General features: G+C 37.7%; 1 protein-coding gene across 1 annotated transcript in view; it reads left to right on the top strand.

The window, feature by feature from the left end:
* Positions 1–26,748, top strand: part of ABCA12 (ATP binding cassette subfamily A member 12) — a 283,550-nt gene that overhangs the window by 102,331 nt on the left and 154,471 nt on the right. The window contains exon 3 of the mRNA XM_032354711.1: positions 14,132–14,413. Coding sequence (XP_032210602.1) covers positions 14,345–14,413 — 69 coding nt within the window. The 5' untranslated portion in view covers positions 14,132–14,344. The remainder of the gene's footprint in view (positions 1–14,131; positions 14,414–26,748) is intronic.

The following is a 26,748-nucleotide window of genomic DNA, read 5'->3' as shown; positions in this document are numbered from 1 at the left end:
GAGTTGACACACTCTACCAACTTGTGGCCCCACTAAGGGTACCAGTAATGACACTAAGATCACCAAATACTGGGCGTGCATTTTTGTTTTTGTTTTCCCTTATACACCATCATGGGTTGAGTTTCTCTCTGGTTTGTGTAGGGTGTTAACTCAAGCCATATGCATAGACATAGGAATTTGGGGGCAGAGAGGCCTTAGCTAACATCTAGGTTGTTTACATTTGTCTAATTCTTTAATTCCCCAACAAATCTGTAGACTATTATCCCATGTTCTAAATAGAGTATTTGAACCTCAGAAACTGACCTTGCTGGAAAGTGACAGAATGGCCTCTACATTCATCTCACCACTAGATTTTCTCTGCTCTTTCCCCCAAAACACTCTGCTTCCATGTTAGTCAAAACAAGCCTTTAAATAAGCTCTTGTGGTGTTCTCTTCCACTTATGATTTGACATTTCTATTGTGGTCCCTGGTTTAGGGAATGACGTTGCTATATCAAATGGCATCTTGTCACTCCATTTCATGGGCTCCTTGTGCTACACAAAATGCTTGTTGTTTGCTCTAAGCAATGAACTTTCTTTATTGAAAGAGGGTTGAAGATTTGAGGGTTAAGCTGTAGGTGAGAACAAGAGCTTTAGTGGTGGGAAGGTTTGTGCAAGCCTCTTAGAGAGTTTTGAAGAAGTTTCTTCTCTGTTACAGTCTATATCTATAGCAAAACCAGCTTTCAAAATAATTCCATGATCCAGAGAGAAAGCCCAAGCAGGTGCAGAATGGCCAAGATGAGCATTGCAGTCATTCAAATTGTTATTTTAGATTAAGATATATTTGTTTTGTGTTTCATGTGTGTGTTTCCTCCTAGAATGAAGATTAATCTATGAACTTAGTAAATCAATTAATGATTGTACAGTTATTTAATTTAAAATGATTTAAAATTTGTTTGTTTAGAAAAATACTGTAGTTGTAGCTATATACTACAAAATTTGGTTCAAAAGATCTGTCCAGTTCTCTGTAGCATGACTTTACTGATACCGTGGCCATATGCTCCATTTGTCACATGCTATCATTAAAGCACTCACTAAAATGCATATCTGGAGGGCCAGATGTTTCATTTTTATTATATACCATTTTCTTCACATTTACAATCCATGTATGCTTATATAATGGCTAAATTTTTGTGAATGGTTCTTTACATACTTATGCATATGCTTTGTATCTCTGGTTCATAAAGAAGCATGTATGGGTGTATATATATACACACATGCCATTTAAAATATATATATGTATATATATACATATATATAAACATACATAAAAATGGATATTTTTGAGTATAGACTTTTGAATTTATTCCACCCTATTTAAAAAATACATTCTTTGGTGAGATTAAGAGTCACTTATGGTTTGTCTCCCTCCCGATCCCATTGCTGGGGGGAGGGGGGGCTGGGAGGAGGGGGTGGGGTTATGGACGTTGGGGAGGGTATGTGCTATGGTGAGTGCTGTGAAGTGTGTAAACCTGGCGATTCACAGACCTGTACCCCTGGGGATAAAAATACATTATATGTTTATAAAAAAAATTAAAAATTTTAATTAAAAAAAGAAGAAAAATACATTCTTTTGTTCAAAAGTCAAACTACAGATACCAATATACATGACAACTGGTTATTCCTTTCCATTTCTTCCTGATATTTTTCCTCTTTGTTTGTTCCAAAACATTGCTTTCGAAAGTCTGATGAAAGGAAAATATTATTAAAAGATGGTATGTAAAGGGGCAGAAAACAAAGACTTTTTTTTTCTTTTTAGACATTTTTAAAATGTAAGTTTAATTAAGTGTAAGTATTATTCATTAACATACAATGTATTATTGGTTTCAGAGGTACAGTTCTGTTGATTCATTAGTCTTATATAACACCCAGTGCTCATTACATCACATGTTCTCTTTAATGTCCATCACCCAATTACCCCTTCCCTCCACCCCCCACGTCCAGCAACCCTTAGTTTGTTTCCTAGGATTAAGATCCTCTTATGGAATGGATTATTACTCAGCCATCAGAAAGGTTGAATACCTACCATTTCCAGCTACATGCTTGGAACTGGAGAGGATTATGCTAAGTGAAATAAGTCAAGCAGAGAAAGACAATTATCATATGGTTTCACTTGTATGTGGAATATAAAGAATAGTGCAGAGGATCATAAGGGAAGCGGGGGGGAAGTGAATGGGAAGAATTCAGAGAGGGAGATAAATCATGAGAGACTCTGGACTCTGGGAGACAAACTGAAGGTTAGAGAAGAGAGGAGGGGGGTGGGGGAATGGGATAACCTGGTGATGGGTATTGAGGAGGGCACGTGATGTGATGAGCACTGGCTCTTACACAAAAATAATCATTAACATTACATCAAAAAGTAATGATGTACTGTGTGTTGGCTAATTGAACTCAATAAATTAAAAAAAATAAGAGTCTCTTATGCTTTGTCTCCCTCTCTGGTTTTATCTTGTTTTATATTTTCCTCTCTTCTCCTATGATCCTCTGTTTCGTTTTTAAATTCCACATATGAGTGAGATCATATGATAATTGTCTTTCTTTGATTGACTTATTTCCCTTAGTATAATACCTTCTAGTTCCATCCCATCATTGCGAATGGCAAGATTTCGTTTTTTTGATGGCTGTGTAATATTCCATTGTATATATGTACCACATCATCTTTATCTATTCATCTGTTGATAGATATCTGGGTTCTTTCCATAGTTTGGCTATTGTGAACATTGCTTCTATAAACATTGGGGTGCAGGTGCTCCTTCAGATCACTACATTTGTATCTTTGTGTTAAATCCTTAGTAGTGCAATTGCTATGTCATGGGGTAGCTCTATTTTCAACTTTTGAGGAACTTCCATACTGTTCTCCAGAGTGGCTGCACTAGCTGGCATTCCTACCAGCAGTATAAGAAGGTTCCCCTTTCTCCCCATCCTCACCAATGTCTGTTGTTTCCTGAATTGTTCATTTTAGCCATTCCAAAGGTGTGAGGTGGTATTGCATTGCGGTTTTGATTTGTATTTCCCTGATGCTGAATGATATTGAACATTTTTTCATGTGTCTGCTGGCCATCTGGGTGTCTTCTTTGCCGAAATATCCGTTCATGTTTTCTGCCCACTTCTAGATTGGATTGTTTGTTCTTTGGGTGTTGAGTTTCATAGGTTCTTTATAGATTTTGGATAATAGCCCTTTCTCTGATAAGACATTTGCAAATATCTTTTCCCATTCTGTGGGTTTTCTTTTGGTTTTGTTGACTATTTATTTGCTTTGCAATAGCTTTTTATCTTGGTGAAGTCCCAGAAGTCATTTTTGCCTTTGTTTCCCCAGCTTTTGGAGAGTGTCTAGAAAGAAGTTGCTGCAACCAAAGTTGAAGATGCTGCTGCCTGCATTCTTCCCTAGGATTTTGATGGATTCCTGTCTCACATTTAGGTCTTTCATCCATTTTCAGTCTGTTTTTGTGTATGGTGTAAGGCAGTGGTCCAGTTTTCATTCTTCTGCATGTGGTTGTCCAATTTTCCCAAGGCTGTTTGTTGAAGAGCCTTTTTTGCATTGAATATTCTTTCCTGCTTTGTCAAAGATTAGTTGAACATAGAGTTGAGGGTCCATTTCTGGGTTCTCTATTCTGTTCCACTGATCTATATGTCTGTTTTCGTGCCAGTACCATACTATCTTGATGATTACAGCTTTGTAATAGAGCTTGAAGTTCAGAATTGTTATGGCAACAGTTATGATGTTGGTTTTCTTTTCAATGTTCCTTTGGCTATTCGGGGTCTTTTCTGGTTCCATACAAATTTTAGGATTATTTACTCCAGGTCTGTGAAAATAGTTGGTGGTATTTTGATAGGAATTGTATTGAATGTATAGATGCTCTAGGTAGCACAGATATTTTAACAATATTTGTTCTTCCAGTTCATGAGCATGGAATGTTTTTCCATTTCTTTGTGTCTTCCTCAATTTCTTTCATGAGTATTTTATAGTTTTCTGAGTATAGATCCTTTGCCTCTTTGATTAGGTTTATCCTGGGTATCTTACAGTTTTGTGTCCACTTGTAAATGAGATTGACTCCTTAATTTCTCTTTCTTCTGTCTCATTGTTAGTGTGTAGGGATGCAACTGATTTCTGTGCATTGGTTTTATATCCTGCTGCTTTGCTGAATTCCTGTATGAGTTTTGGCGATTTGGGGGTGGAGTCTTTGGATTTTCCACATAGAGTATCCTGTCATCTACAAAGAGTGAGAGTTCGACTTCTTTGCTGATTTGGATGCCTTTTATTTCTTTTTGTTGTCTGGTTGCTGAGACTAGGACTTCTGATACTGTGGTGAACAGCAGTGGTGAGAGTGGACATCCCTCCCCTGTTTCTGACCCTACAGGGAAAGCTCTCAATTTTCCCGTTGAAAATGATACTTGCTGTGGGCTTTTCATATATGGTCTTTTTCTCTATCCCTATAGTGTGAAGAGTTTTAATCAAGAAAGGATGCTGTACTTTGTCAGATGTTTTTTCTGCATCTCTTGACAGGATTATATGGTTCTAGTCCTTTCTTTTATTTATGTAGTGTATCACACTGATTGATTAGGGATGTTGAACCACCCTTGCAGCCCAGTATAAATCCTACTTGGTCATGGTGAATAATCCTTTTAATGTATTGTTGAATCCTATTATCTAGTATCTTGGTGAGAATTTTTACGTCCATGTTCATTAGGGATATTAGTCTGTAATTCTCCATTTTGGTGGGGTTTTTGTCTAGTTTTGGGGTCAGGGTAATGCTGGCCTCATAGAAAGAGTTCGGAAGATGTCCTTCCATTTCTATTTTTTGAAACAGCTTCAGAAGAATAGGTATTAATTCTTTAAATGTTTGGTGGAATTCCCCTGGGAAGCCATCTGGCCCTGGGCTCTTGTTTTTTGGGAGATTTTTGATTACTGCTTCAATTCCTTACTGGTTATGGGTCTGTTCAGGGTTTCCATTTCTTATTGGTTTAGTTTTGGTAGTTTATAGGTCTCTAGTAGTCCATCCATTTCTTCCAGATTGCATAATTGTTGGCATATAGTTGCTCATAATGTGTTGTTTGTATTTCTTCAGGGTTGGTTGTGATCTTTCCTCTTTAATTCATGATTTTTTTATTTATTTGGGTCCTTTCTCTTTTCTTTTTGATAATTCTGGCTAGGGTTTTATCAGTCTTACTAATTCTTTCAAAGAACCAGCTCCTAGTTTTGTTGAATTGTTCCATTGTTCTTTTGGTTTCTATTTCATTGATTTCTGCTCTGATCTTTATGATTTCTCTTCTCCTGCTGGGTTTAGGCTTTCTTTGCTGTTCTTTCTCCAGCTCCTTTAGGTGTAGGGTTAGGTTGTGTACTTGAGACCTTTTTTGTTTCTTGAGAAAGGGTCATATTGCTATATACTTTCCTCTCTTGACCATCTTTGCTGTGTTCCAAAGATTTTGAACAGTTACGTTTTCATTTTCATTTGCTTCTATGTATTTTATTTTTATTCTTCTTTAATTTCCTGGTTGACCCATTAATTCTTTAGTAGGGTGCTCTTCAGCTCCCATGTATTTGAGTTCTTTCCAGCTTTCCTCTTGTGGTTGAGTTCTAGCATGAGAGCATTGTGGTCTGAAAATATGCAAGGATGATCCCAATCTTTTGGTATCAGTTGAGACCTGATTTGTGACACAGGATGTGATCTATTCTGGAGAATGTTCCATGTGCACTAGAGAAGAATGTGTATTCTGTTGCTTTGGGATGGAATGTTCTGATACCTGGTCCAGTGTGTCATTTAAAGCCTTTATTTCTTGATCTTTGGCTTAGATGACCTGTCCATTTCAGTAAGGAGGGTGTTAATGTTCCCTACTATTATTGTATTATTATCAATGTGTTTCTTTGATTTTGTTATTAATTGGTTTATGTAATTGACTGCTCTCATGTTAGGAGCATAGATATTTAAAATTGTTAGATCTTCTTGGTGGACAGACCATTTAAGTATGATATAGTGTGCTTCCTCATCTCTTTTTATAGTCTTTGGCTTAAAATCTAATTTATCTGATATAAGGATTGCCACCCTAGCTTTCTTTTGATGTCCATGAGCATGGTAAATTATTTTCCACCCCCCCACTTTAAATCTGGAGGTGTCTTTGGGTCTAAAATGAGTTTCTTGCAGACAGCATATGGATGGGTCTTGGTTTTGTTTTTGTTTTTGTTTTTGTTTTTTTGTCCATTCTGATACCCCGAGTCTTTTAATTGAGGCATTTAGCCCATTTGCATTCAGAGTAACTATTGAAAGATATGAATGTAGTGTCATTGTATTACTGGTAAAGTGACTCTTAGTGTATACTGTCTTTGTTCCTTTCTGTTCTATGTTAGTTTTGGGCCCTCTCTTTGCTTAGAGGATCCTTTTAATATTTCTTGTAGGGCAGGTTTGGTGATCACAAATTCTTTTTGTTTCTGTTTGTCCTGGAAGCTTTTTATCACTCCTTCTCTTTTGAATGACATCCTAATTGGATAAAGTATTTTTGGCTGCATATTTTTCTCATTTAGCACTCTGAAATATATCATGTCAGTCTCCACGGTCTTTCTTCACATATATCACCTCACATTCACTTCTCTGCACCTCCTACCTTGCAGAAAGTGGTTGCTTTTCTATTTCTAGAGTTGCCATTATTCTTTTCTTAGATCACTGGTTGCATTCACAGATGATCAGAATGATTTGATAGCTACCTAGCTGAATTCCTGGGACAAGATGAAATTAAAGTCTCCTAATCCTCCGCCATCTTTGATACCTCATCCAAAACAAAGACTTTTAATTCTCTGTACTCTGGCTAGTTAGTGTTTGAATCATCAGACTTTTCACCTAAAATATTTTATTATTGATTTGAATTGAAGTCATTGGCCAGTTCCTTTTCCCCCAGTCCCATTTTCTTTTTCAAACAAGTTTAGTAATGGCCCACATAGGAAATACATAGGAGAATTGTGTGTTTCTCACAATTTAAAGGACAGATAACTGGGTGACTTATTCTTCCTATACTGAAGGTTTGGAGTTTTAAAATTCTAGGAATGAAAAATTTCTAGCTTATTCAATAAAAAATCCATTTTTTAAGATAGTTTCTGTTCTATTCAAAAGGATGCATGCTCCCACTTGAATATAGAAACCTTTAATATTTGTAATATTCTCTTTTAAATTTCTCTGGGAATAGGCAATCACCAAAGACTTAAACACATATTTTTTGTGACAAAGGAATAAGTGATACTACATAAAAACATATATTTGTCTTATAAGCCACTTTAGGTTTATGAGGGGAGAAAGACATAAGATACAAAGAAGGAAACAATAGTATTTTTCATTTTCACTTTTTCCTCCTAAGTGGAGAATTGATTAAAACTTGCACTGCAAAAAGAGGTTTGATATTTCTTTTTTATTATTTTGAAGATTTTTATTTATTCATTTGAGAGAGAGAGAACACACACATAAAGTCAGGGGGAGAGGGAGAAGCAGATTCCCCACTGAGCAGGGAGCCCTACGCAGGGCTGGCTCCCAGGACCCTGAAATCATGGCCTGAGACAAAAGCAGCCAGTTAACCAACTGAGCCATCTAGCCACTCCAGGACTGATATTTCTTAATACTCTACCTCAGATTTTTCCTTAAGTTTTAGTAGGTTGGCCCAAAAAGAACCAGTTATTCCTTATTTCTTATCCCTACAAGATTATAGCAACACATGTAATAAAATTACTTAATTCAACATACTTTACCAGTCTAATAACCAAGCAAATTATTACTCATCCTAGATGAGTAGGTGAGTAATTTTTTGCAAGACTGTAAATCACCCTGAAATTCCCAGAGTCACATGGCTCAGTCGTAAGCAAGATAATCAGTTAGTTTATCAAAACTGGCTTTACTAACAAGACCATGTTATTTGTGATGGGGCATTCTGTATCATTGTACCATCTTGGAGAGAGAAGTTGCCTTATAACTTAGTTTGGAGAGAGTGAGTCTTGTTTTAAGATCCCTTAAAATATGCCTCATTTCCTGGTTTTGTGGATCAGATTTTTACCAGTTGCTTCCTGACATAGTTATTCTATCCACTTCATCACTGGAGTGCCTCAGTGCTGATAAAGCACCTGAAAATCCTGAATCTGACACCTTCCTCACACCTACCTGCTTCATAGCACTGGCTATCAACACCTTCCATCGCAGGTAAGGTGGATCTTAGGTAATGAGGTATTAGCAATTGGTGCCTCATTATCTTAAGCCTCTCATGGAGCCCCACCCTCCTCTTAAAAAAAGGATGCTGTTATTTTAGCCAGGAGTTAACTTCAGTTTCTCAGTGTATTGCACATTTCCACCTGCATCAAATGTACACACTTGCCATGTTTTCTTATTTATGTTTGCTTTAGGAGGGTCTGTTGGAGAACAGGCTTTGCAGACACAGAGGCCTGGATTTAAGTCACTGTTCTGACATTCATTAGCAGTGTGACCTAGGAAAGCTACTTGCCCTATGTTTCCTCATCTATAGAGCAGAGATTCTAAAATTGTCCTCACTGGTTTAATTATAAAGATTAGATCCTGTATGTGATGAGCATCCCATAGCATCTTTTTTTTTTTTTTTTTTTTTTTTTTTTTAATTGGAAGGGGAGGTGAACCATGAGAGACTATGGATTCTGGAAAACAATCTGAGGGTTTTGAAGGGGCAGGGGATGGGAGGTTGGGGGAAACAGGTGGTGGTATTATTAGGGAGGGCCTGGATTGAATGGAGCACTGGGTGTGGTGCAAAAACAATGAATACTGTTACGCTGAAAAGAAATAAAAAATTTTAAAAAAATAAACAAACAAACAAACAATAAAAATAAAGTAAGCTTTGTGCCCAGTGTGGTGCTTGAACTCATGATCCTGAGATCAAGAGTCACATGTTCTCCTGACTGAGCTATCCAGTCACCCCCCATCCCATAGCATCTTAATGTAAAAGTCAATTAATGGTGGGAGGGAAAAAAAGAAGTTGTCTCTGATGCTATGGATAAAAACCAGGGTGGAAGTGAAGGAGTAAAATAATGGCTCTGGTTACCATTAAAATTCCTAAACTCTTTCTCTTCATCATTGACTCAATCCCACATTTGTTTTGCATGCATAATAGAGATTTTGGGTCTCAACCACTAACATTTTCTTTTTCTTCCTTTCTTTTTTTTTTTTTTTTAAGATTTATTTGTTTATTTGAGAGAGAGTTGGGTGAGGGCCAAAGGGAGAGGAAGAGGAAGAGAATCTCTAGTAGATTGCCTGCTGAGTGCAGAACCCAACATGGGGCTCAATCTCATGACCCTCTCATCATGACTTGAGATGAAATCAAGAGTTGGATGCTTAACTGACTGAGCCTCCCAAGTACCCTGCCGCCGCCCCCCCCCCCCAACATTTTCATCTTCGCACAGCATCAGTTTTATTTCACTTTTTCTCTTTAGAAGAGTTGCCAGGAACTTCCCATTCTGAATCCTCACAATGGCATCCTGAGTTCTTTAGCATTCAGGTCCCTCACTCTTCAAATTTTATCTGCTACAGCTTCAAACCAGCTCCTAGATATAGGGGTCAGAGTTCTCACCATTCTCTAAGAATATAGACTTAATCTCCAACCCAATGTTTCTGTCCTCGAGGGGCTCCAAGTGTAGGTGAGAAGAAAGACTGACTATTACAGAGGCTAATAAGGAGTTGTGTATCTTTGTGAATAGATGTCTATAGTTAAGCAGGCGAAGAGGTGATTAATTTGTCCTAGAGTGGGGGTGTGGTGGGTAGAAGGGATGGGAAAGGCTTCAGAGAGGTAGCAACACTTGAGTCAGTTATTTAAGAATGAGCACAATTTCATTTTGGGCTGAGGGAGCAGCGTGACAGAGCCTGAAAGTGAATAGTCTTCATCCAAGGCATTACCGCAGATGGCAGCAAGGATGATTGAGAGTGCAGGGACACACCTAATGGAGCTGGCAGGGGCCACACTGGGAGCTTCTTTGCTGTTCTACCAAGAAACCCAAAAAGAGCAGCCTTCTTTTTCCTCACTTCTGGTGCAGTAATTCTTTGTGCACTTATTTTGGCAATAATTTTTCATTTTCAGTAAATCTCTACAAGTGATTTATGGGCCCCTAGGAAGCCAGGGAAAGCCCTGAAGTTCTTTTCTTTCCTTCTCAGTTCTTTACACACAGTGCGGTACACAGGATTGGAGGCAGCATGACACAGAGATTAAAGTATTGATAATAGGGGTTGAGATCCCTGCTGCTGTTCTTACCATCCCCACTTCTAACCGAGTGAACTTAGGCAAGTTATATCCTCTCTGAATGTCACTTTCTTCCTCTGAAAATGGGGATAATACCATTTTCTTTGTGATAGCCCTCCTGTGATAATTCAGTAAGTGCTTAACAAATGTTTGCTACACAGTTATTCAGTGTTAATTGACCACCTACTATAAGGCAAGATCTATGTTAAATTCCTGTTACACAGTGATGAGTTAAACAAACATAGGCTTTATAGTCTAGCTGTTTATTATTATTAATGTAGATCTTCAGTTGGTAATATTAAAACAAATTAATGTGTTTCAGCTATGTCAATATCCTATTCAGGGTTGGGCCCATTGGGCCCATTCTCTCTTGTCCTGGTCCTGGAGTGTACCAAGAATTGCTATTCCGGTGCTTATGGTTATGCACAGTTGTGCAGCCCTAGCTGAGCCACTATTCTAACTAGGTTCAGTAGGCGAAGTGACTTTGGAAGTGATCCTAAAGATCAACCTCAGGAGGTTAATTGTGCATGTTCAAAACTAATTCTGTGCATGCCTCAGTTAAATTTGGGCTATTTGAACTGTGCCATTACTGGAATTTAGGAAAGCAGAACGCTGGAATCCTCGGATTAGCTAATTTTTGTGGAAGCTATTTCATGATAAAGCTATATATTTTTTTGGTTTTACTGTTAGTGAAGTGAGCACACAAAAACAAATACTACCTAAGTTCTGGTAGACTCCTTGTTTGATAAAGGGATTGACAAGGAGTAGAATCACCAACATCAAAGAAAGGAAGTAGAGGCAGAGATTATGGTCTGAGACTTGGAAGTCATCCTAAAGACAACCTGGGTCTGCTGCCCTCTGACAGAAGCACTTGGAACACTGAGGAGTGAGGCAGATCACCATGATCTGGCCAAATAGAGTAATTGAACTTCTCAGTACAACTATAGGAATAAAATATGTCAACAGTTTACTGGTAAAGGTATTCATTCATGTATTGTGTATTGTTTTAATTTGCCTCTGTTTATTTGCCTTTTTTTTTAGCTTTTTCATTTTTAAAAATCATTTTTTAGCAACTGTATGTCCTGGGTATAGCTTATTTCTGATTGCTAAGGGGAACTCCTAAAATATCTGCCAAAACACCTCAATCTATAGTCAGGAATAGGGCACAAAGCTGTATCTTTCTCTCTGCAAAACAAAAATAAAAAGGAACTCACTATCTTTAATGTCCTTCCACATTTTCTTCTGTTTCCTTTTGGTTGGTCTAATAATTGCCTTAAGTTCTATTCTGATCAGAGATTATGATTCCTGATTTACATAAGCTAGAGCTTCCAAGATTAATGTCAGCTAAGGCCTTTTCTAAAATGAAATCATAAACGATGCTTTCAAAAGTAAATTTTAAAAGAAATTTGAAAACCTTACAGGAGATAGTAGAAACAGATATGGCCAATATAGATGCCAGAATATAGATACTTAGAGTAGGGCAAAATTTGGAGGTCTCATTGTCTATGTACCCCACCTTAAACTACTTTGAATTATGTTTTGTGAAAGAATACCACAGTCCCCAAGTAGGTGTGTGTGACATTTGGAGTTATGGCACTGTGTGCCTTCCAGTATAAAGGAAAATCTTATATATATTAAACTCTTAATGCATAGTTTTGAGATTACTTTGAAGAGATAAATTTCCTGGGAAGTCATGGGTTGTAATAAAGTACATAATCATCATCAGGAAATTAGATGTAGTAGGTGAAGGTGTCCAGAAGAGCCTGAGAGAGACTCTATAACCAAAGTTAAACCAACGACAGAACAACTCCATGATTACACTGGAAAGATGACAAGCAGCTACCAAGAGAACTTTTTTGAGCTGACCTCTCACCTGCATTGGTCACATGGTGAGTCAGTAATTTTAAGCGAAGTGACTGGACTGAAAAAGTGACTCTGTGCACCTGTAACATCCCTTCACATGTAGAATCACATCCCCAAATCCTGCCTTGACTTCCCAAGTGAAAAATAGTATTTATTTGTGAACAAAACCATTAGTGAGTTGTAGACTAAACAGATGGTAGAGAAAGAAGGCAGGGAGCAGGGGTTCAAGTCATCTTCAGAGCTTGAGAAAACCAGAACAATCTTGGACACTGAATCCTGGGAGTGGTGAAGGAAAGTATTACCTCCAGAGGTGCCCAGTGTCTGAAGCACCTTGTCTTTAACATTGTTCAGAATAAAAAATCCAAGAGCCAAATTCTAGATATTCAGGACTGACTGCCTAATGGGGATTAGACTTGGAAAGACTCATCATAGTTGGGACAGAGCCAAAGTTGAGGTAATGGGCATGTGCCAGCATGGCTCCAGTCAGCCCCAGGCTGGTTGCCATCAGCATTGCGGAGTGGGCATGGGCACCAGGAAGCTGAACCACGTTTCGAACTCAGACATTGAAAGGAGAACTCACACATTGCTTTACTGATTTCATGCATAGAACCTGAATCAGTCATGGAAAGGTGTGAGGAGCAAAGGAGAGTTTCACTAGCCTTGGCTCAAATAGTCTCTTCAATATTTAATTAAATTCAGCAGCAGTTATTGAGCATTAATCATTCTAAAGCATTTTGATATAAAATAGTTTATGATCTTAAACATTTGACAATGTAGTGGAAAAAAAATAAGAAATTCAGGGTCCTTGAGAGAAACATAAAGAACTATGTTGGATTCAAAGGCGAGTGAGAGGATATCCTAAGGGTATTTCTCAAAAGACATCAAGGAAGAAGTCAGCCTGAGGATTTGTGGTAGGAGCTTAGAGAGGGGGGAGTTTATCCCAGGTAGAAGAGATGGCATAAGCAAGTCAAGGACCAGAAAGCAAAGGTATGTTTGCCACTGTAATATATATGACTTTGGCAAGCAGTCAAATATTTATCGTAGGCTATTGAAAAATTGGCTGGAGCCAGATTGTGGAGGCATTGGTATCAGAGAGAATAGGTTGTCATTAAGGCGTTTAAGCAAGGTTACTCCTGGAAACCTTTATGCCACAGTTCTTCACATGTATCCTGAAATCACAATTAAAATTACTTAATTAGAAAGTACCTTGAATAATTTAAGCGTAGAGCCTTTTTCTTTTCTCCCAATTTATAATAGATTTCTTTTTACTGATTCGGATATTCAAGTGCATTAGAACTCTGCTGTATCATAAATTTCTGGGTCAGCTCGTGTCTTCTTTAATTATAAAAGCCTAACACAACATGGCTTTCCTGCCATGGATACATGATCCCTCAGCCCCCAAATGAGGGAATCCATTGCATGTCATTTATGCCATCTACAGCCTACCTTTTATTTTCTGCAATTTGCTTAACCTAATAAATTATAACAGAAGGTGAAACCTAGCCAACATAGTTACTTCCCTCCAAATCAAAGTGTTCAGCTTAAGTCTAGGCATTGAAACTTTCTCCATAGAGGTTGAGGTTCAGAGTGTTTTAGCTGAGCCTTACTGAGTTAAAACATCTTAATGGCAATTTAAATATTATGAGTCACTGAGCCAAGAGCCTGTAAAATGCTGTGTCCTGCCTCTGGTACAGCAGACACTACGTAGAAAAGAAGGCAAGAGAATGTAGGACAAGTCCTACTGGCCTGGCAGGAGTCCCACCTAATTCCTTATGACGTGTCCAATGCAGGTGACACCTTCTGGAAGGTGTGGATAGGCAGTTAATTTCATGGAGAGTAGGAGGTGTGGTTCAGCTTTTTTTTTTTTTTTTTTTTTTTACAGTAGGGCATTATCTGAATGACACTCATTCTCTCTTGAGGCTGGACTTCATGCAATAAGCAATAACTGGATGTTATTTTAAAATAAGCAAAGCCACTGACAGGTCTGGTCTGTGTTCTTGTTTCAGAGGAAGAGTTGGTTGAGAAGTGCTCCTTGGTCAAGGATTAAGCCAAAGGAATAACTGAGCAGCAGAAGAACTGTGGGTTTCTTACCCCAGCCCTCAGGAAAGCTATGCCGTGAAAAGGCTTTGACCCACTGACATTGCAAGTTGGACAAGGTACCAGTTCTTCTGTGGAGTGGAAGAAAAGAAAGGAATTCTCTTGCTTGTGGTGTTTGAAGGATGGCTTCCCAGTTTCATCAGCTTCGGGTCCTGGTCTGGAAAAATTGGCTAGGTGTCAAAAGGCAGCCGGTGAGTAGAAAAAGGGAAGGGGGGTCCCCAGGGGCAAAACTGCAGGCAGTCCTAAAGTGTGATGTTAGTAGAGGTAAAAAGAGAAGAGTTTCAGGCCATTTTCTAAAGCAGGAATGAGATATTTAGAAAACATCCCTATATCTGTCTTACAGCTAATGGGGCAAGTCTAAACATACCCTCAAAACTGCTTTTTGGTTTCAGTAAATTAAAAGGGTAAACCGGGACATGCCCTGAGCAAAGAAAGGGATATACTTCGTTGCTGGCTCCGTTGGAACTAGTGTCGAATTCTAGGTTTTAGGCCAAAATACTTTCAGAACTTTTCTTAATAAATTTAGTTAAAAATGAGATGAAGGAAAATATCAGATGAAAGGAATAATAAATGGACAGAAATGCATTTGAAACTGAAAGTGATGGAAAGCTTGTTTGAAAAGATACAGAAAGGAAATAGTTTGAAGGCTGTTGGCATAGAAAAGCTTCTACAAAATTTCAGTACCTAAAAATTATTTATTAGAAATGACAAACAAGAGTCAATATATGTGCCATGCTTCAGGAGTGTTATTGAATCACTTAACTTTGCAGCTACAGTCTGTCTACTCCATTTATTGGAACATTTTTTTTGTGCTCTTATATTCATGTTTGCTTTTGAAATTACAAAGCCAGCTATTAAATCCTCATCAGATAGGGTGTAGGGAGATTGAGAAAGGAATTGGCTTCTTTGGGTTGTCACATGCTCAGAAGAACGTTTGAAAACCAGAGAAATTCAAGAAGTCACTCCAGATACTTAATTTTAGAGTGGTAATTCCTAGCCTCAAATATTCGAATAATATAAATACCATGCAGATAATGGGTGTCCTAGAAACCAACCTTTCATCTGTGTACCTTATCTCACTCTGAGTTTGATGGCGGTGTCTGACGTCTTACTTGAATGTTCTGATGTATATATTGAAAAAGAGAAGGAATGTTCACCCACCTTTGTGAATGTGGTGGGTAGGATTTAAAAATCATAAGCCTATATGTGATTTCATAGGTGTAGGGTTTGAACATAAAATTTTAAATCATTAATTTTTTAGTTAAATCATGAGCGTTCCTTTTCAGTTAGAAACAACACAAAATAAAACCTGTCATAATTATTCCATGGTAGGTTCTATGTGAAATTCAGAAGGAAAAGAATCTGGATAGGTGGATGTGGTCAAAAGATGAGAGTTTGATTCTTGGTTCTGCCTCTCAGAACTGCATGACCTGAGTAGCATATCTGTTTCTCTGAGCACTGGTTTTTCTCTTTGCAAAATGGGCCCAGGGTCTACCATATTTGTCTCATAGAGTGGTAAGAACCAAATGTGCCAGTGTATTTCAAAGTGTTTTGCAAATGGTGGACACTTGGCATGTAGATTATGGAGAGATTTTGAGTGATGTGTTTGTCATATTTATTCAAAGTAAGGGTAAAAGGAAATCCAGGAGAAGGGGTTGTGGGAGAGAAGAAGAAATATACAGTACAGTTCTTAAGTGATGAAAACTCACTAGTTAAAAATAAAAGCAGAGAGGAACTGAAAACATGTCTGTTGTTACTGATAAACTGGATGATGAGGTTATATATTTTCCTTACAACTCCATTTTACCTAAAAATTAAAAAAAAACCCTTCAGGTGAATACAGTTTTTTTTTTTATTGAGAAATTTTATCTTTAGAAACTTTAATAAGTTCTTGCCTTATCTGTAAAGTAGCTGGGATATCAATTTTCTACTTTAGAGTTTGTCTCCATTTTAGTCAATTTCTGCTGGATATGGCATATTTAAAGGAGATGGAATTCAGGCATGCTAATGCATTTTCACCACGATACCTTGTATTATTCTTATGTAGTCAAAATACCTAAAAAGTCTGTGGTAATTATACTTTTGCCTAAGGAAAGAAAATACATCATCTTTTAGCTCATTTGGGGACATCAGAGGATTCAGATCATAAGACTACCTTGAGACCCAGGACAGGTTAAGTGTTGGTTGCAGGAAATGAAATCAGAAATAGTTCTGAATTTGTGGAAATACAGAGGACCTACTTGAATCCATTATGACCAACTAGAGAGACACAAGAGAACTTTAGAAAATGGTGGTGCCCATTTTAGAACATGGTGGTGCCCAAAGGAGAAGGAAAAACAATCCTAGGTGGAGGGCAAGAGGGCAAAAAAAAGGTACATCCATTCTTCATAGCTTAGCTCGGGCCAGCCCTATTTTCTGCCCTTAGAAAGAAGACTTGGGGACACAGGTGGAAAGGATATACATGTGGTAGGGTTAACAGGGAAGGATGAGACAATGAAGAGGTTGGAAAGTTAGGATTAAAGACATAAAAGATGTGAAATGAAAAAAATTGTGAAAAGAGAAAATATAAACAATTTAAAAGAGAATGTGAAAAGAAGAGGTATATAAATTTGAGGAGGGGACATAGTCTGTGTGAAGCAACTGGACTTTGTCATCACCAAGCAATTATTTAAAATGCAAGTGTTCTTATTTCTCTCATAATCTTTCTGAATGATACTTTAAAAAGTGTACTTTTATACCTAAGAAAATAGAAATGAAGTTTGTGATACTGGAAATTTATAGTCTTTAATGAATGTTAAAGAATAATCACCACCAAGCATCCTCCTCCATTGTATATTTAAGAGATTCTATCACAGAGCAAGATGGTGGGAAGGATAGTCTGTATAGGAAGAAGTTAGGAATCTACTAATGGGGAAACAAATGACATACAAGGAAAAAAAAAACACCCAAGAAAAACAAATATATAGTCAAAATAATAGAGTGGGGATTACTGAGGAAATACATTATAAAAACATATACTAGGATAGAAAGTGAGAAAAAGAATTTCAAACACCTATGTAGTTTAAGAAATAGAAAGATATCGGGATAAGCAAAATGTTGAGTTTGGCTACAAAAAAAAAAAAAAAGGCAGGATCCTTGGTTTTGGAGGTGACTTCCCTCAAAATTGTTCTGAGGGTAAATGTTTCTCTTTAATTTTTTAATAAAATCAAACATCAGAATTCTGAACTATTTGGGATTATCTAACGGCCTTAATTTTACAGGGCCTAAGTGATTTTAAGGAACTTGTCCAAGGTGACACAGTGATTTTAAAGACTCAAAGTCAGATTTCCCCCAAAAGAGATTTATTCTTTTCACTACCTCCTGCTGCCTCCCTCCTGCCACTGAGTTGAAATTCCTTTTCCAACATTCTTGGATCCCAACTCAGAGTTCAGCTTGCCAGTGAAGATCATATTTGCTAAAGAGGCCTTAGATATTGCTGTTTTTTAGTATTAATGGTTACATCAACTCTCAATTAGATGGCAAAAAAAAAAAAAAAGCTGCTAAAGGAGTGTGAAAAAAATACATTAAGCACCAACAGAAATGTTAGGTAATACAAAAAATCAATTAGATGCAGTTGTTCTCCTGCTGGGCTTGTAATTTAATTCTAGAAATAATAAAAAAATGAAGATATATTCCACTGGAGATGGTGAGCGACAGGGAGGCTTACCTAATGAGATGCTAGTTAATGATAGGAAACTGAGTCCTGGCGCAGCAGAGACTGCAGGATGGAAGAGTAGATAGTGCAGGATCGGAGTTTATCGTTCATTGAAAGATGATGAATTCTAAATCAGCGTATCAAGGATTGACTTCAGATCTCTATAGAAGTGGAATCTAATTCCAGACTTACCGACAGAAGAAGGAAAATTACCTTGAGCTGTTTATTTTAATCTAACTATTTGGCTAGGGGGTCACATTTTAGTTCAGTTGGCAGTAGAACCAGGTTTTCTATCACAGACATTCCCACAACTTGACTGATTTCTAATACTTTGTTTTTTTTTTTTTTAAAGATTTTATTTATTTATGTATTTGAAAGAGCGAGAGAGCAAGCACGCACATGAGTGGGGAGAGGGGCAGAGGGAGAGAGACACAGAAGCAGACTTGACACTGAGTGCAGAGCCCTATTCAGGAATCAAGCTCATGACCCTAAGATCATAACCTGAGCTGAAATCAAAAGTCTGCATTTAACCAGCTGAGCTACCCACATGCCCCTGATTTCTAACCCTTTGGCTAAAGTTAGATACTTTATCCCCAGTCCCCACCTTTCTCATATAACATCCCCTCACAGTGTCTAGAGAAAGAGGAAGTGCTAGCTTCAAAATTTTGGAGAAGTTTGTCTATGCATGAAAAGAAAAGTTTTGATTGAAGCAATTTAGGATTAAACTGTAATCTCAAATTTCTAAATTGGATTAAAATAAACTAGGTCCTGAGCAATTACCCTATCAAATATTCCAGGCCCATTCACCTCTTCCAGATCTATTACCACTTATCCCCCTAATCCCTTTTAATTGTCCAAAAAAATTTGGATCTACCTGTTGATTTTGGTGCTGGCCACATGGCAGACATGCACATTTAGTTTAGTCAAACAATAAAAAGCAAATAAGGGACACCTAGGTGGCTCAGTCACTTAAGCATCCAACTCTTGATTCTAGCTCAGGTCATGATCTTACAGTTGTGACATCAAGCCCTGTGCTGGGCTCTGCACTGAGCCTGGAGTCCGCTTAAGATTCTCTATCCCTCTACCCCCACCTCCCACTGGCACACTCTCTCTCTCAAAAAAAGAAAAAGCAAATGAGATGAAGATGTTTTAGACGTGAGAGCGATAGAAAAATAAATTAGCTTAAAGTCCTATAAAAGGTGTTGTTTTACTATGCATCATAGAAAATTTACCAATCTCAAGGGGTGCTTGGTGGCTCAGATAAGTGTCTGCCTTCTGCTTACGTCATGATCCCAGGATCCTGGGATCTTCTCTCTCTCCGACCTGCTCTTGCTCTGTCTCACTGTCTTTGTCACTATCTCTGTTCCTACCTCTCTCTCTCTCACAAATAGATAAATAAATCTTTAAAAAAAAGAAAGAAAGAAAGAAAGAAAACTTACCAATTTCCCAAAATGTATTATAATCTGTAAGTATAGATTTCAGAAAGTGTCCCCTATCCCAGTTTTTAGAAGAGTCATTTCTATGGATGGCAGTGTTCAGTAGCAGAAAGCCCAATTAACTGAGAGCTCTGCCACTTCTGTTTGCTTGTTTTGGGGGTGGAAGTAAGGTTTATTCCAGACTAAAATACCAGCCTCTTACTTCACAATGTGAACCTTGGAATATTCCTGTTACCACCAAGTAACAGTCATTCTTGATTTATGAGACAATGCAAAAGGAAAGGAACAGGCAGCGGAAAGAAGAAACAATGTGCTTTATATGTGGAAAGCTGGGCAATTTTTACTTTGAAGCTTGTAATAAACAGTTACGATTCTAGGGTTGCCTTGGTGGCGTAGTCATTTGAGTGTCCAGCTCTTAATTTTATCTCAGGTCGTGACAGAATCAGTGTCTTGGGAAAAGCCCCACCTTGGGCTCCATGCTGAGCTTGGAGTCTGCTTGGGCTTCTCTCTCTCTCTCTGCCCCTCCCACTCATGCTCTCTCTTTCTAATAAATAAATAATTTTTTTTTTAAAGTTATGATTCTAGGTTACAGGACAATCTTTAAATGATTTTCAGTGAAAATCATTTACACTGAACTAATGAAAGTATAGTGATCTTGATCAAAGCGAGTTAGTACTATATCCTGCAGTGATTTGACTACACAGCTGAATGATTAACTGTGCAGGTGCTGAAGCCAGGCTCCCTGGGTTCAAATACCAGCTCTGCCATTTAATGGTTTATGGAATGAAGACTTAATTAATCTCTTTAAGATTCTGATTTCCCATCTGCAGGAAGAAATGAGGTGATTATATTAAATGAGATAATGCATGTTAAGTATTTAACATAGCATCTTACAAAATCTAAGCAGTCAGTAAATAAGAGCATTTATCATTTGGATGATGATATTGAATTGATACTAATTATAAGACCACTTGACAAGAATTCATCCTGGGAAAGATATTTTGAAATCATATTATCAGAGAATTGTTGAAGGAACTACACCAGAGGAGAGGGGTCTCTATTCAAATACTTGCAGAATTCTCATGTGAAAAAAGGGGCCAAACTACAGTGAATGAGTGTTAGTTTCAGGAAGGAATATATCACTTTGATATGAGGGGGAAAAATCAGACAATGTGAGTTGTCCAATAATGAAGTCTTTTGAAATAATGAACCTTCTAGTTACTAGAACCATTCAAGTAGAAGCTGAATAAGCCATATGGAAAAGATGTTTTCCCTAATTTTTGATATACCAGTCATTCTGGACTGACTTCTTTTCCTGAAATATTCCACCCTCTTTCCCATCTGCGGGTCTTCACACATATGGTTCCTCTGCTTGAAAGACTCCCACTTGCTCACATCCCATCCAACACATCCTTTCTTCTGCCTGACCCTTTCTCATCTTCTAGGTTTCAGACTCAGTCCCCTTCCTTTATCTTCCTTTTGCACTCAATGTCCTGTGACTTAGTATCATCTGTTACATTTGGTTATAATTTTTTTAACGTTTTCCTTCCCTAAACGGCTGAATTTTTTAATTACTCTATCCTCAGTACCTGGTACACAGTAGATGCTTGATAATTTTTTATTGTATTATGAATGTAAGTCTCTCTAAGACCATGATTCCATGAAAGAGAATGGAACATCTTCATCTGAAACATTTTATTTTTATTGATTTTCAGAATTAGGCAGAAGAATCCCCATTGCATCTTGAAAATTGTACTGATATTCAGTATCATTCACTTCAGACACAAGCAACTTCAGACTACCCTAGTGCAAGGGACACAAACTCAAATGTCTGTACAGGAAAAAGGAATAATACGACTGTGTGAGGTGGGCCAAGCATAAGACAGTAAGGAATGGTGACATTTATAAGGAAGACTAGATTGTGGATCCCCCATTTAAAAGAATTCAAATAGCAGTAGTTTCATCAAAGTTTTAAATATATGGTAACACTTACTAATTTAAAGTTCACCTGTATTTTATTTTCTTTCACCTGTATTTTACTTTCAGTGAAAATGATTTTTAAGAGTAATAAAAATGGTGGACACAAATAGAATCAGATGGGCCAACAATAATTAGAATAAAAGATGCTGAAAAAGTAATGGTGTATGAATTCTCTAAAAGCCAAAATTATGTGCTTTGCTCAGATTTTTCAGAAAATCAGATTTGAGAGGTTTTCAAAAATTTAAGAGAATAGTTCTTAGCAAATGGAGAGGCAAATGTTACTAGGTAATTAAGATTAGTTAATAGGTACTACAGATTAGCTCTCAATGAGAATTTTGGAGTGAATTTATATTTGGTTCATTCAAGGAATTTCTTAAGATTTAAACTTGAGATTTTTTGAGTGGATGGCTTTGCTGACTTCAGGGTCATTGAAATGTGTCCTGCCGTCATCATTAATTTCCCAAATCTTGTCCCATGTGTGCAATGGGATAGGGTTCCTAAATAGGAAACAAGTCTGTTTTTTATCTTTTTCCTTGGCTCTTCATCTTTTCTCTTTTGCTGCTTTTTAAAAATTGGCTCTGCATTTTTAAAAAGAATTATTTTAAAGATAATTTCTAAATTTTAAATTGTGAAACAATTTCAAATTTTAAAAGTTGCAAGAACTGTACAAATAGCTTTCTTTCTAGAGCCAGTTGAGATTGATGCCCCATTACTTTGGATACTTTAGTGTCCCTACTTTACAAACAAGGACATTCACCTCCTGTCAATATCACCATCAGATCTTTAGACACAATTCAGGATCATCAGTTGTCTCAACCATATCTTTTATAACAAAAGATTCCAGTTCAAAATCACGTTCTGCATCCAGTTTTCATGTCTCTGGTCTCCTTCAGTCTATAACAGTTGGTTAGTCTTTTCTTGACTTTCATGACCCTCACACATTTTGAACATTTAAGACTGTTGTTTCCTTATTTTTAGACTCTGGCTATTTATCTTTGGCAGGAATACTTCAAAAATGATGCCGTGTTCTTGCACCTTTGCCTCACATCAGGAAGTACATAATGTCCGTCTGTCCCATTTTGAGACTCTGTGCATATCCCATTCATCATTAAATTTCCAGTTTTTCTGTTTGTTTATGTACTTATACCTACATAGATTCCTGGATTCTTAGTTTATTCAGTTAGATGTAATTTTTTATTTTCATAGTATTATATTTTCTTACTGTTTAAATTTGTCCAGTGGGTCAGATTTGATGCTCAAGTTTGTGAGAGGCTAATATCTGTGTCCTATTGACATCCCCCTCATTTTCATTTTCTTTTTTTTTTTTAAGATGATATTTTTTTATTTGAGACAGAGAACATGAGCAATAGTGAGGGGCGAGGGAGAGGGAGAAATAGACTCCCTGATGAGCAGGGAGCCCGATGTCCTCAGTCCTCAGGACAGGATCCCAATATTATGACCTGAGCCAAAGGCAGATGCTTAACCAGCTGAGCCACCTAGGCACCATTCCCCATCATTTCCTGACATTCTCTAAGCAGTGTATCTATCACCTTTCTTCTTTCTTTCTTTCATCTGTCTATCCATCTGTGTAATCTCTGTGTCTGTATCTATTCTATAGCTCTGACTGGGCTTGAAAACAGTTGACACTCCAATAGCAACGAGAACACCTAGCTTTCACTAAAAGAAGCTAAGGTTTCTTAGAAACGTAGGTATTTCCAGGTTGGGACAGAGAAAATACATGATGAGGCAGAAACAACTTTTCTGAAACCAGGAAAAAAAACAAATAAACAAATTTTACCCACCCATTTATTATTGCTATGTTTTATGTCTCTTAATGCATCTTGGAAACCAGGCATTCCTACCCATATCTTTAATTCTAATCCAACACTATAAAACTCTTGTTTTCCTGTTTTTCTTGTTAATAATTCCCTTGATGGATAGTGAGAAACCTGGCTCCTCTAATGGATAATGTACTTACTTTTTTGGTCTACCTCCCTGTGTTGAAACAATTACCTGTTTTTCACCCTGAATAGATACCCTCCTTACCCTACCTGGGTTTTGACCTCCCATGTCTGACTTCTGAACTGAGTGTTTTCTCTTTACCTTGTTAGGGACCCACCTTCTTCCCTGAGTTACTGTGGTGCCTTCAGTCTTAGTGTGGACTAGCCTTTCTCTGGGCCTCAGAAAAGGATTTTCAGGCACCCAATTTTTCTGGAAGGGAAAGGGAGGAGAAAAAGAACAGAATGGGACATCTCAATGGAAACATTCCCTGGAGAAATAAGAGACAAACTACTTAGTGTGCATATGCCTTTAGATGTCAAGAATGCGGGGTAGGAGGTGGAACACAAAAATGAGGTATAGAGACAAATGTGAGATAAGTAAAATATTAGCAAAAATATGAAACTTTTGAAAACTGCTTTTCCCTTAGTTTTCAAGTAGCCCCAATATCTATATGTGTAAAATCAATAATCAGCCCTTTTCTGAACAAACAAAAAGGAGTCATGGCTCATTGATTTAGTATTTGGATACTTGACACTGCAGTTGCTTCTAGGTGGTTTATGATAATATTTAGAATGGTGTTGGGAGCAATCCTGCTGCTATGAAAATTTAAATTTTGTTTATTTCTTGCTTTTGTGATTAACTTGTCAACCTTAACATTCCCAAGATCACAGTGTGGAGGGCTTCATGTTTATTATCCTTCTAAAATGCAGTATGCAGAAATGTTCTCCAAACCTCTGACCTAAAAATCCCAGGGGAAATATTTCAATAATAGAGTGCTTATAGGCTTGCTGTAGATTTTTACCTATAATAGAGTCCAAATTTCTTAAACTATTCTGATACAGTTTGCATTTTTATTCGGATTTAACCCATGTCTAAAATTTATTTCATTATCAAAACATCCTCATGGAACCATCAAATTAGATCAATTGAGAGACAGTTCAAAGATATCCCATGACATATGCCCTTTATTTGAATGTGAATGTACATTTGTGTTGGTCCAGTTGGTCCCAATTGCTCACTGAATTCTCATGAGGTTGCTCTAGAAAATGAATAGGTGCTCCTGAAAGTAACTATGGGGCACTAAACTTATTCAGAATATATATATGTTTTTTAAGAATAACTATGACTTCAAATATAAAGCCAAGAAATCCACAAACATTAAATTTTTAAACCCCAGTTCTTCATAGTCTACATTTCAAATGAATCATACAGAATAAAAATGGTACCTGCGTCTAGGTCTTTGAAGAGCAGACTCTAATTTTTGAATGTATCAGAGACTAGGCTAGAACAACACATCTTTTATCTCTACAACACTCATATTTTTCTTTCTTTTTTTCCTTTCCTTTTTTTATTTTTTTAAGATTTTTACTTATTTGACACAGAGAGACACAGCAATAGAGGGAACACAAGCAGGGAGAGTGAGAGAGGGAGAGGCAGGCTTCTCGCTGAGCAGAGAGCCAGATGTGGGAGTCGATCCCAGGACTCTAGGATCATGACCTGAGCCAAAGGCAGACGCTTAACAACTGAGCCACCTAGGCACCCCTCCATATTTTTTCTGATATACTTTCTGTAAGGCATTATTTTTTCCTCAGAGTAGGATGACAATTAAAACAAAAAAATCGAGCCTAAATGTCTTGATATTCAGATCCTTGTTCCCTGCTCTGCTTCCCAACTGGGTATGTGACTGTGGGTAAGTTAATGGATAAGGCTGTGCTAATCTTCTGCACCACAGAGAATAAGAAAGAAAGTTGGAGGGCACCTGCATGGCTCAGATGGTTCAGTGTCTGCCTTTGCCTCCAGTCATGATCCCAGGTCCTGGAATCGAGTTCTGCATTAAGTTCTCCGCTCAGCAGAGAGCATGTCTTTCCCTCTCCCTCTGCTGCTCCCCCTGCTTGGGCTCTATCATTGTCTCTGTCAAATAAATAAATAAATAATTCTTTTTAAAAAAAGTTGGATCAGGTCAAGTCTTCTTAGCCTCTTTGTGCCATGGATGTCTTTGGCAGCCTGGTAAAAAAGCCTATGGTCCTTCTAAGAATAGTGCTTTGAAATCAATAAAATAAATAGAATTGCAAATAAAACTGATTCTAGTCATTAAGTCATTAAACCGATTCAGTCATTAAGGTACTAAAAAACAAATGTATGATATGGTAGCACGTGTTTATTATAGCACTAAATAAATAAGTAAATATGGTAAACCTGTAACTACTATAATTTTTAATTGTCGCTCTGACTAGAAGCAGACCTTTGAGGTATCTGCAACAGTACTAATAGGATTTGATATTTGTGACAAAGTCACAGGCACTTCCAAGCGCATTATGGGTTGTTGCCTACATTCGTCATTAATGGAAACGCTAAATTTCAATCAAATAGTGGAGAAAATAAAAATGTATTTTTTTCCTGTCCAAGTTTTTAAATGCCCTGAATTCTATCCATTCATTTGAAGGAACTTTCCAACAGAAATATTCTAGGACTTTATCTGCAGTCCTGCTACTTAGGTAAGGTGGCATACATTTAGCACTGCTGTACTCCCAAGTGTGGTTCACGGACAGCAGCAGCAGCATCACCCACCTGCAGCTTGTGAAAAATGCAGAATCTCTCTGCCCAACCTCAGATCTTCTGAGTCTGAATTTGCATGTTTCCAAGATCCCTTGGTGATCTGGTATGCGCATTAATGCTTGAGAAGCACTGCTACAGATGTAGCTGTTCAGCCTCTCTGGGACCTTTTCAGCTGTGATCAGACCAAGTATCCTCGGGTTTCTCCCACTTGCTAAAAATATACCCTTAAATCTGCAGTCCAAGAAGTTAGTTACAGGCCTTTCAGCAAGAACAGCAGTACTATAGACACTCAATGGAGATTTTCATAGTCAACTTAAGGATCAATAATTGAACAGATTTAGATTGTTTTGGAGATTTAAGGAGCCTCAGGCAGTAGATTGAGATTTGTCAGAAGCCTATTGTCTCTGAAGTGGTGGGGAGTGGAGGAGAAGTGGTAACAAGTCTGCATAACCAGGCAGAAACATAGTTCCAAGCTGAACTTTATTAAAAACAGGGGAAGCAGGAGAGGGAGGTTCTTGTCTCATGGAGTCCGAGAATGAACCTGGCCAACAGAGGAGAATGAGTAAAGCAATAGGACTTGATTCATGAAGGAGACAGAAAAAGATCTCAAGAGTGAGAGGCATCCTGACCAGGTTTCCAACATGGGCCTCCACTGACAGTCTTTTATTCAGAACTGACCAGGGAGCTTATGGTCTTACCAAGCTTCTTGGGAGGTCTTGACTCGAGTAATGACTGGTGATAACATCTTTAATGGCTTGCTTCTCCTTTGGGGTCTGGTCATTCTTTGTGGTCAAGATGTGACTGCCATAAAAAGAACCAAGAACCCACCTCTGACATCTAGGGCAGGGTGATCTGGTTT

Source organism: Mustela erminea, chromosome 8 (assembly GCF_009829155.1).
Source record: "Mustela erminea isolate mMusErm1 chromosome 8, mMusErm1.Pri, whole genome shotgun sequence".
Lineage (NCBI taxonomy): Eukaryota > Metazoa > Chordata > Mammalia > Carnivora > Mustelidae > Mustela > Mustela erminea.
Note: the sequence above shows the minus strand (reverse complement) of the source record. Positions and strands in the feature narration are given on the sequence as shown.